At 39.1% G+C, this 12,511-nt stretch overlaps 1 protein-coding gene across 3 annotated transcripts in view; it reads right to left on the bottom strand.

The window, feature by feature from the left end:
- The window catches only part of SUSD4 (sushi domain containing 4), a 73,112-nt gene that overhangs the window by 16,281 nt on the left and 44,320 nt on the right, over positions 1–12,511 (bottom strand). For all 3 annotated transcript variants that reach the window (XM_064648126.1, XM_064648124.1, XM_064648125.1), the window contains exons 4-5: positions 7,134–7,313; positions 3,611–3,799 (exon numbers count right to left, since the gene is read on the bottom strand). In XM_064648126.1, the coding sequence (XP_064504196.1) occupies positions 3,611–3,799; positions 7,134–7,313 (369 nt within the window). The remainder of the gene's footprint in view (positions 1–3,610; positions 3,800–7,133; positions 7,314–12,511) is intronic.

Here is a 12,511-nt window from a genome sequence, read left to right as displayed (position 1 = left end):
ACCCAGTTTTTTATAAGAAATATTCTTTACATCTTCTTGGAAGTCTTCCAAAGGGCATGAAAAATTAAAATACAGAGTCCAGATGGCAAAGTGTGTAATCATATGCAGATCATGTTCCCAAAGTACTCACAGACAAGGGTTGTTGTTTTGGTTTTTTGGGGTTTTTTTGAGGGTTTTTTTGTTGGTTTTTTAATTTCTCCAAATCCCAAGTAATATCTTTATGCACTTTAAAGTATCATATTAAAAACACTTCCTTTTTTCATTTGACCAAGTTCCATGCAAGTATGTTTTCAAGTGTTTGCTCTCCTCCAATGTTTTTGTAAGCCATCTGATTTATTTTACAATTCATGTTTATACCCCATTCTTCAATTCCATTAATTTTGCACCCATGTTTTGCATATCAGATTTTACAGAAGGCAATAATTAACTTACATCAATTTCTCCAGATGGATGATTAGCCCCAAATTGGTAATTTAAAAATCATATAAATAAAGAAAAACCCAAAACTATTTTACTTTGATTTTTATAATTCTTGGAAGCATCTACTGAGTTTCAGTACAAAAGAATGTTTAAAAAGTTTATGCATAATTATGGAATTCCACTAGAAAGAGAGGAAATTAAGGAAGTTAAAGAAGAAGAAAATTCAGTGTTAAGATGCTTCATCTTATTCTCTAAATGACTGCAAAATTTGCTTGCTCTGGTAAAACAGCACCGTTTCCTTTACCATCATTCTCTGATACAGCTGAAACGTTTCAACTGAAGTCTCCCAAACGGCTCTGCTTGAGGCAGACACTCGAAAACCAATCCAAATGTTTTAAATTTGGCAAAGCTACAAGCATTTAAAGGTACCAGCAAATACTTGGCAATGTGAGCCGAAGGCATCCTTATTTGCCTGAGCCATAACCACCGCTCTGGTTGGATGGAAACAGCTGTTTCTGAGCAGGCAGTGCACAGCTCTGCACTGTTGGCTGCACTTCAGTACCGGGTGACACAGTGTCTATGCACTGCTCTGACTGAAGCAACACTGATTTTATTGATCAGAAAAAAAAATCTTCTTCCCTTCTTCTCTCACCATGGAGCTGGTGGAAGATCCGTGCTTGGCAATATCGAGGATAAGACTGGAAAGCATTAGAGAGCCTGCTGTATGATAGGAGCTGAGTGGTCCCTGGTGTAATCGTTCATTCAAATGGAGCTACAAACCCTTCATTCAGAATTTATGTGGTCTAACAAAGAGGGAAAAATTCACAAGATTGACATATAGTATTTTTTGTTACTACACACAAATTTAAGAAATCCCTTCCGTAGAGACTTCAAGAAGAACATATATCTGAATGAGAAAGCTGTAAGCAGCATTGCTTATAGGAGAACAAAAGTTCTAAAATGGTTAGCAATTGCTTCCTAACAGTCATTTGCTTTTAATCATTACCATATTAAAATACTGAGCAGGAAATGTCATTACAATACATTTTTAATTGAACATGGAAAGAAATAAATGGAATTAATTTGTTATTTGCAGATTTCCTCTGTGAAAAATACTGCTTGGTGAGATTACACTGCACACATAAAAGGAATGCTGAAAAATGAGCTTGACATTGGAATGCAAGGTGCAGAATAAAAAATATGCAGGGAAGGAGTTTGGTCCACTAATTAAGAGTAGTGGACTGTAACAAGATTCCTGGAGACTAGCACTCCTTTCATAAATCACTTGAAAAAACATCTCAAGTTGATTTACCCTATCTGGATTTAATTTTGAAATTCGCTACATACCTTCTGAAGCAGCCCTACAGAAGAGTTTATAAAGGGAGTTGTCAGGGGTGACCTTTCAGTGATGCTGCTTTCTATTCTGCACCAAAGCTGAGCAGAACCAGCTCTTGCAAGTATTATGCTCTAGACTTTGGTCTCCTGTGGTTCACTCAACACACGCACTGATGGGATGCCAACAAGGAATCACCATGGAAAGTTTTGACATTTAAAGACAGCCATAAGAAAGTGATTAAAAGGGAGGCTGAACCAAAAGCAAAACTCAGGAGGCATCCTAGATGGCCTTGGCCCAGCGTCTGGCACACACACTGATCCCTCAATCACAGATCATCACAGTTGAGTGGGGATGATGACTTTTGACATGTTATTTAAAATGTAAACTTGTTAGGGCAGCAGTTCTTATCTCATGTTTTTAATTATCAAGAAAAAGATTCTCTCATGACTTCATAATACAAGCAATAAACAGTGAGGACATGAGTTTTCTTTGGTATTTTGGTAGGAGGTGGAATGCTCACCTGTATTAAGTGAGGGTAAGACAGAACTTTTTCAGCTTCATAACAATTGAGTTTCTGTATTTTAATACTCTTACCTTCCTAACTGAAGAACTGCCATTTTTAGCAAATCAGTTTTACTGTTTGGATTAAGCCTAACAGGGCCCTTCTGATTTTTTAATGTGTTTTCCACGCTATACACAACAACAGACAAGCCTTCCAAAAAAAATCTTACATAGAGCTGATTGCGGATTAATCTTTTATGGTGTGTTAAATAAATAGAAAAACCCATCTTGTTTTGTCATTCCAAAATTGCAAAGGCATTTTTGTATTTTGGAACTTGGATTGTAAGTTAAAAATAAGGATCATTTAATTATTTTTGTGCAGCGTATCACTTTGTTGAAGCTTTTGGCAAATTTTTGCACTTCCAGAATGCTTAGCATTTAGTTCAGTGACATAAGCATCACATATGAAATCCTATAATTGCTTTTAGCTAAATTCTACATATAGATAGCCTCCTACAGGCTTGAAATAGAACAAAAACGTAGTCCTTTAACAGGAATGAAATGCAAAGGATGTATTTGGATTCTGATGACTCCCTAGGATGTTTCATTCAAGATGTGGTATGAAGATGGAGGAGGGTAGTTCATGCAGTTTTGACAATCTATAGAGCAATCGATTCGGTATCTCTGTTCTAAATGTATGGGATGCAAATATAAATGCACTACAATATCCTCCATTCCAGCACTGCAGGTTTAGTCACAGATTATTCCATTTGGCTTGGTACAATTTACCTCTGTTTCACACTGAATGGGTTTTATGTTCCTAATCAATAAATTAGCTCAGTCATTTTAGTTGCCAATCCTTCTTTAAGGTTAACTACTATGAGAGACAACAAATGTTGAAGTGTGCAGCATCGTGTAGCACTGAATAATGTTTGCAGTTGGCACAGCCCAAACTAAGAGTATCTATGGAGTATTTTTCAGTTTATCATGGAAATACATCCATATGTACAGGAACTCTGACCATCTGCACAGGAATGTGAATTCCCTAACTTCTTCAGTACTTTGATTAGAAAGGCAGCAAAGAATTTACATTTTAAGGGCAAAACAATCATCATTAGGAGCTTTCCCTCTTGCACTTTGGACTCTGAGAGAACAAGCATTTCTTAGGGAACACCGAGAGCTGACAGTGCCACGAGCCACAGGAAATCTGCGCGCAACGAAACCCAGATAGGCTCTGCACAGCCAGTGGGAACATCACATATCGTGGAACCGTGGTTAGAGCCCTGAGTTAAAATCATATAGAGCATGCAGGTTTTGCAAAATTGAAACATAAACAAACAAGAAGACATTTACCTTCCACATCAAGGCACCTAGGTGGGCTATCTGACCAGATAAGGTTATACATGCACTCAAGGATCTCTGTCCCTTCTAGTTTATATCCAGGAAAGCACTGGTAATACACCACTGTTCCTACAGGGAAGGAGGCCTCGAACTCAGATATGTTAATGTAACTATGAGGAAGAACCAATGGCCTCAGGCAACCTGCAAATTAAGAAGAGGGAGGTTTCTTTTATTATGAAGTGCTTATCTCAGTCATCTTCACACATCTCAGTTACAATTTCTAAATCAAGGAGTGTGATATTTTTCATCTTCTCCACTCTGAATGGCATGTCTGCATGATCTCCCTCAGATACATATGCCTCATTATCCTGTTTCAAACCCTTTTATTGTTTAGCCCACACACTGCCAGCGTGGGATTCACTTCCAGGAAAATCCAGGAAAGGTTTACTGAATCTGACAGTATTTTGTTTAACAAACATTCACCAGTTTTGCAGATGGCAATTTCTTTCTGAGGTAGGATCTTTAATAAATAATGATTGTCATTTATATAAACCATGAGTTTTATTCCTCCTCTTAAGAGTGACAGACATGTAAACCGTCTTAAATATTAAAATTGCTCCTGTGACAAAGTGCACATGACTGTAAAAGATTTGCAAGAAGAATTAATGATTTTGAAATTCCAGTTTGAGAAAGTCTAAAGGAATATGATTTCCTAGGAGGAGTCCCATGATAAACACTGAACAAGGTCTCAGATAAGGTTATCAAAAAATTAAGGTACCTGTTATCACCAGAAATGGTAAATGTAGTCAGAATTGGAGACTACATTCCAGTTCTACTTCTGGAATTACTTCTGAGGGATTCGTAGCATGGATGGTACTGAGCAGTGATGGTTAAATGATCACCAGCCGTATTTGGGGCAAGAGAAAGCAGTGAATTAAATAGATGGCACGTCTTTTCAGTGGCCTTAGAAATGACCCTCTGGGTAATACTTAATACTGTTGATTTTTTAATTTGCAATAATGTGGAGAAAAGATGACTAGTAATCAGGGAATGAAAAATAGTATTTTAAAGTTATGTGACTAATGGAAGCTGCATTACGGCAATCCATAAATAGGTCTCTTGCCACTACTAGGAATTTGTGAAGGATGTTCATAGGACACCCTTAATTTTAAGCCTGAGGGGGGAAATAAAATCAGTCTGAGAACTGAGAAAGTCTTAACAGCATTTCAAGCAGTCATTTCCTTTCAGTGGTCTTTTGAGGGAGAGAGAAGAAACCAAAAGAAAACAACGCAAAAAGCTTGAAAGCTTTTTGCAGCATGCTGTACTACCAGAGCAAAGGTTTTGATTGCTTTTTTACTGGCTGGTTATGTCACTACTCAAATAAAGCTTCAAGTGTCCTATCTACGGGCTGCTGCTCATACCCTGATCAGGTATGCCCCACACATAACACACTAATTCTTGCAATCTGAGCAGTCCACTGAGCAGGATGACATAAGGAGCCTCCACTGGGACAGAAAGAGCACAGACTGCCTGAGCAAGACCAAGCTTACTCTCCTCTGAACTGTATCAGGAAAAATTTTGTCCTGCTGGCTCAGAATTTTAATGCTCATTATGTTCCTTGTAATGCAGGGCAGAGATTTACTTGAATTTGTATGACAGCCAAGCATTTGTGAAAATTCCTAGGTCTCCAAACAACTCAAGCTGCTTGAAAACTTGATTTTGGCTTCTTTTTTGCCAAGTAATTCACATCATTCCAGATCAGTAATTAATTTTATTATCTCATTGCAAAAATAGAGGTTGGATTCTTATACGGTCTATAATCCTTTATCACTGCTCAGGCAGAAAAAAAAGGCATCTTAGTGTCATAAGACTCCCCTGCCTGTTGTAGTCAAAGGGCCATAGAAATGTAATTGACAGGCTACCTAGTGCAAGTAGACAAGTGGCTTTGATCTTATTAGTGCTTGACGTAGCAAAAAAAAAAATTCTGGGGACAATTTTGCAGCAAGAATTTGGCAAAATATTTCAGATACTTGAACTGCCTATTCTCTGCCTGTCTGGTAATCACAGCACTTGGGTCTTGTGCAATTGATTTCTCAACTTTTATTAGCACTGCTTTTATTCTGAAAAGCAGTTAATATCACATATTGAGTAGGAGCAGTTGATCGGGTTTCACGGTATAAATACAAGAAGAAAGTAACAAGCCAAGGGGTACTTGGGGATCTTCTGCTTACACAATTAATACTGTCTGTCCCAAAGTTTCCACATGGACCTTTGGCAAATACAGTACCTGCAAATTAATCTTTTGAGTATTCATCTCATCTAACCCTAAGAGTCTTAATCTACTTTAATTAGATGCGAGGTGCACCCACTCTCAGACATGGGCTGTACACTTCATACTGCCACACATGATTCCACTGCTGACAAGATACCCCAAAACCAGTGTCCACTTTTCTACAGTTTCATGAAAATTCTCCTTTGATGTTAGCACTATTCAGTGTGTGCATCTGAAACACTGAGCTATTCTGGTAATATGCCTAAATTTCTGCCATAGTCTAAGACAGGACCTTGGGGGACAGTCTGATGTGCTGTCACTCCTGAGAAGTGTCCCAGTTCCCCTGACTGCCTGCTCTCGCTCTGCAAATTGATGGGACAGTGCAATTAAGTGCCTACAGAGAACTGTTAGCTTTAGGAGCTGACATATGGGTTTGAGGAGAGTTAGGATTAACCCACTTTTCTGCTCAGCAGAGACAGTTAAAATCTCTCGATGCTGTTCAGTGGGCCAAGCTTGTTACCAAGATGTGAACTGGTTAAAACCAAGTCAGTGGTGCTAACACGTGTGTATTAGAAATGTGAAGGTAAAAGGAGTCTAAGGTTATTGAATTTCCATTCACTAAAGCTGGCTTACCCCCAGTCATTTCTCACAGTCTAAGCTGGGCTGGGATCCCATGCTGCTGATACTACTAGTCCTATAGCTAATGGCTTTTCTGGCCAAAATCATTCCTGTGCACACCCTGAATTTTCAGTCAATACCTACAGGTTTAATGGACTGTGAACCTAATCAACAACTCTGCTGAAAACTCTGACAGAAGAACAGGTTCCAGCCTCTCTTCTCCACCCCTGCCCTCTGTACAAGGCAAAGAAAGATAAATTGCAGTTAGAAGCTTAAATCTTTACACAAATTAATTAGTGAAAAAATGTCAGTTGCCCATCAGATCTTTTGCTGAACTTCTGACTGATTACCCTATTTTTTTTTCCTTTTAATGCAATGTATCTGTGTCAGATTTTAGACTCACAAACAAAAAGCAATATTTAAAGTAGTATTTTAAGTATGGGTATGTTCAGAAAGCGGTATCTTCTTTCCTGCAGTGAGCAACAGGGAAGAGAAATCAAAAAAAATCTTAGCAGCAGCATTATTCAAATACTGCACTGTGGAGCTTATCAGATCACTGACATTCTTACAACCGTAGGAAAAAAATATTGGCAAACTATCACAAGATGCATGAGCTATAAAACAGGACGTGCTGGAGTACTAAACCTTGACATAAAGGTAGGTTATCCCATGTTCCATCGTCTTGACATATGGAAACCATGTTGTCTAAGTCAGGGTAACGGATCTGGAATCCTTCATGACAGCTGATTATTAACTTATCGCCAGTCCTGTATGTCTTGTTATGAATCTCTGCATCTTCAACATGAGGAACAAGGCAATCTGTGACTTCATGAAAAAAAGAAATAGTAACTTAATTAAAAAAACATGGCTAACTATTCAGTAATCAAGCTCTTAAACAAAAATTAGCATTTAATTTAATTGCTCTGCTTAAACTGTTTCAAAAACACATGCATTTCAGTAAAAATGCCCTTTCCCTAGTCAACCACAATTTACAAAGTCTATAGCACTGCAATAGAAGCCGAGGTGCTATAATAATGGATCATTTCCCCAGCCTTTTTTGAACAAACAAAATTAGGTGCTTTTAGGAAGACTGTTGTTAGTTTTGGCCCTCCATTCATCATGAGTGCAAATTACAACACAGTGTCTGACTATCCCAAGGTCCCATGTGAAGGCAGACTCTTTGACAGCACTGAGGACAGGATGAAAGAAAATATAAAATACAGATATGGCACAAGGAACACAGAAAGACTGCTGTTTTAGCAGAGACACAGATGAAAATCAGGTACATTTACAAGGGTTTATCCAGCTCCATTCCACAGAGTTCCTTATGAGAATGTCCTCACATTAATCTCATGGATTATGTTTTAAATCAGATAGTTTTATGTGCTTGCATTCATATGCCTTCAGAGGACACGATTTTTAAGGTCCTGAGCAGGATCTCAAGTGCTTGTAGAAGACTCTCAACAAGGGACTACAAACCTGTAGTGATATACAGGCACAGGCTCTATTTCCTGTCTGCGATACATGTATCAGACAGTCATATATCTCTCTGTATATACCAGTACTGAAGACACCAAATACAGAATAAAACCCAGAACACTGAAAGATTTGGAAAGTGGAAGGGTGAGGCAGGGGAGAAATCCCTCTGCTAATACTGAATAATTAAGAAACAAGCCAAGAGGGTATGAGGGAATAGACCAGGTGACTCGAAGTTCATCCTCATTAAAAATGCAAAGTGAGATTAAACAGAAGAGACGAAAAGACTAAATATTGTGAGAGAATTTCTGTTTGTCTGCCAGCAGTCAATCCATGACAGAGATAGTGATAAAAGTTTCCAGGCATCAAAACTCAAGAAGTATTTAAAATAAAAGGAAGACAGTAAATATATTGTAAGCCTGTGTTAAGCTGTTTTCCCCCAACACTTCTACCATGAGAGACAATTATCTTAATTTAGGAATGCAATATTTATTAGGGGAAAAAAGAGTTTCAGAAGTCCCTTGAGATTTGCATAAAAGAGAAACTTTCTGCCACTTTCATGGGTAATTCTTGCTAAAGAGGAATAGGCAAATCTAAATTTTTATTTAGCAATTAATTGTGAGTATGCACAAAGTAAAGCTATAGTGACAGCTTGTTTGTTTCTGTAGAAGCACAAGTAGAAACAAGATAAACTGTTATTTAGCATAGCACACAAACTACGAAGAGCAAATGTATTTCATAATGTATATATTTAGTTAGGCAAACTAAGGTGATCTATTACTCTGAGACTCCATCACTAAATTTTACTAACATGAAGTGGGAGAGTATTGCTTTCCCAGTTAAAACATACTTTCCTTTGTGCCTTCCCATCCCAGGGATGTTTTCTAAAATACATTGTACTTAGCTAACTTTCGGTATTGGGCCTGGACATATTATTAGTTAAAAATTCTTCCATTTCTCTTTTTACTTTCAGCTTCTTGGCAGCTGCTGCAGGTGCCTCCTGCTGCTGGTAATGGGAAGGGCTGGCAGCCTGCCAGGCAAGCTGAGAAACTGCAGCAAGAAGTTTTCCTAGAATTTATTCATTTATAAAGGCCCAAGTCTGGGAGGATGTGTACCCTAACAGGAGGCTATAAAATACACTGACAAGGGTGCAGACATCACTTTCAAAGGCCAAACACTTTTCTCTCACTCTCTCTAGCAAGTTAATCAGCAGATGAGACAGCAGAGGATGCCCCACAAGAAATGCCTTACACTAAGCCTTAAATACTGCCATGAAGAGGCTGTCCTGGGCACCCTTGAGGATGAGATGAGATAGATGGAGAACCTGCTTGGCAGCCATACAGGAGGAGGTCGGAGATAGATGCCAGAAGATAACATCAATGAACAGCTCACTCTCTTGACATAACAGCTTTCTGTTGCTATACAAATAAAGGAGGTATGTATACACATGGTGCAGTAAAATACAAGATTTCACTTTCAAAGTGGGGGAAACTGATTCCATAACTATGATCTACTGTAGCGACTTCATCCCCATTATTCCAAGTAACAGGTGCAGATCGAATCGTTTCAGTCGTCTAGATGTTGGCAAAGAACAGGGATAAGTTGCTCACTGCACTGTCCTTTGCCTGCAAAATCCCGTCTGACTTTGATAACAGGCTTATTACAAGCCCCAGCTAAATGCCAGACCATTGGACCACAGTATTACAGCTCTTATTCCTGATGCCTTGCAAGCAAATGTTTTCCCACTGGCTGAATTCATATTGTTTAGCACTTAGTCAGGCATAAATTGCAGTAGCTACCTCTCCACAAACAACTGGATTAGCTGGTACCAATTCTGCTTGGAAAAGCTGAAAGTAAGTGACCGAATTTTAAAATGTCCTGTCCTAGAAAATAAACTACTTTATTCTAAGTACTTTTCAGCAAATCCGTGGAAGCTGCTAAACCATTTAAGGAAAAACATGGTCTTTAGCCAGCATTGAACAGCAAAGGCTATGACTTACACTCTTTTCTGGCAGTTTTACATGATCTGCTTATATCTACCATGTGCGTACTAAAATGGGTCAGCCAAAAGAACACATTTCTTATCTTGCAGGGGCAGAAAGAGCTGGGGTACAGCCAGCAGGCTCAACACCCTGCCAGGTGCAAGGGCTCGTCTTGACCTAACTTTCATGAAGATGCAGCTTTTGTGCGATAGCTGATCTAGCCTGTAGCAAACTACGTGTGTCCCCCATCACAGGAATATTGGTCTGAAGAGTAAAATTTGTTAATCACTATAGTTGTAGTGTGTTCGTTCATGTGCAAACCATGCATCATCTCTCAGAACTGCCCATGGGGATGGAGGACCACCCTACCTCCTCCCAGGAGCACTTGGGCCACAACAGCTACTCAGAAGGAAGGGATGACCTAGACACCATGGAGATAGCCACATCATCCACAGGTACCAGCTGGTTTGGGATGGCTTGTGTCTATTGCACATGAGCCCTTACCATCCAAAAATTGTCCCTGCTCCATACTAATCCAGAAGGTGCTTGAAGGATTTGCTTGGGGAGTACTACTGGATGTTGGCCAAAACCACATCAGGGACTTTTCTAACACTGTAAGAGTGTGCACAGTTGAAAAACACTGTCCTGGTCCGTGCTCTGGCACTGTTTTGTTTACTAATCTGTACATCAATTCAAACACAGAGGTCCACTGCTCCTCTGTATCTCACTGTGGAGTGGTCTCTAAATCAGCCTTGACCACATCTAGTGACATCACTGACAGGCTGGAACAGAGAGAAACAGGGAGGAGAGATAAAAGCAACATCATGAAGAATGGGTTTAATGCACGGACAGCTCATCTGGACCCTTTGCTCTTAAAAGTAAACATTTAAGATCAATATTGCCTCTTGCTTTTTTACTAGTGTTAAATCCATGGTACTGTTTTATTAGGATAGTTCTGTGGATGGCAAACACAGTAGTTTAGTGCATATTAAATAACATTTTCCCTTTACTGTCTTTGCTTGTATTACAATAGTGCAGAGAGATTTTACCTAAGACCTGTGGCCATTGTTCTGCAGCCTGGTTACAAACATAGAGTGCTCATAACCAGCTTTAAGAACCAGCAAACAGCTGGCAAGACAGATAAGAGATGGGGAAATAAAAATATTTCAGCCATCTCACAGATCCAGGGACAAAGGCAAAGAAAAATGAGGGATGAATGTCCTACAGGAAAGGTGTAGCCAAACTATGTACTAGTCCACTACTTTCACCGCAGGTTTATCTCCCCTGTCAGTGGGAGAAGGAGGCACTGAGGACATCTCAAAGGCATCTGCCTGAAGAAGTACAGGGAGAGAAGGGCACAGCTCTTTGCTTGGTTGTCATCTCCATGTAGACTATAAATTTAGATTCAATCTCATAGGAAGGAGCTAACATTTGTTCCAAGTAGGGCAACAGTCTCAGCAGCCACATTATCACAGTGGGAGAAGATGAGATTAAAGTGTGAACAACATGACATACTGCTCTTAAACAGTAAATACAAAATTCCCACCTTAGAGGTTTGGTATTTATGTGCATAACCATATTAGAATTGATGGAAGTTACAATCACAACATGCTGTAGATCAACAAGAGAACGTAACTCAAAGCACACAGATTTTTGACAGGGCATTTATTGGGCATCTATTCGTGCAACTTCATACTCGTACTGACACTTAAAATCTCCTGCATCTTAACGAGAAATGACAGACCTATAAAATCAAATTGATTGGGTGAAGAGCTCCAGGCAAACGTATTAGTTCTAAAATCAATTACATTCTCAGGAACAGGTTACTTTACTTCCTTTGGCAAATAGCATCCACTTGTGATTAGAGATTGTTCTGGTAAACACATAACGACAATTAAACATACGTAACATACAGACATAAAATCATCCTTAGTTGAATCTAAACTCCTGAGAATAAATGAACTCCAAAGTATTGAGTGTTTTTAGCGTGCAAGCTCAGCTGGCAATATCTGACACTTATATATCCCAGGACGAGAGGCGTGTAGAGCACAGCACAGCACACAGAGCAGTCAGCCCCCGCTGTCAGTGGGTAAACGCAGCATAAAGTTTATTTCGCCTTGTGATAGGTAATGATGAATGGTACAACATTAGCTTCTTCCTCCTCCAGGAGTTGCCAGAAATTTCAAATTTCTTTCCATATATCATTACAGAATTTCTGCAATGTAGACTTTTATGTATGTCATTAGACAGCTGAGAATTACAAACTCTGTTATTATTCTTTCTTAACTGTTCTCCAGATGTGCCATGTTCCTACACTGTCCACCTCTCTACCATGCCCCTCTCTCACGATTCTGCTCCCAGTATGCAGAAGGATCACTCTAAAAATCACTTAAGCAAATGCTTGGGTCTCATGGACTGCCACTGAGCCTTTGTTAATATTTCTTCTGAATCAATGGTTCTACTGTGCATTGGATAGAAGAACTAATTCTGTAATCTAATTTCTTTTTTTTCTACTGCCAAAGCCTAGGATTGTTTTAATAATACCCGAGTATTATTACAATGTTA

This window comes from Pseudopipra pipra, chromosome 3 (genome assembly GCF_036250125.1).
Source record: "Pseudopipra pipra isolate bDixPip1 chromosome 3, bDixPip1.hap1, whole genome shotgun sequence".
Classification (NCBI taxonomy): Eukaryota; Metazoa; Chordata; class Aves; order Passeriformes; family Pipridae; genus Pseudopipra; species Pseudopipra pipra.
Note: the sequence above shows the minus strand (reverse complement) of the source record. Positions and strands in the feature narration are given on the sequence as shown.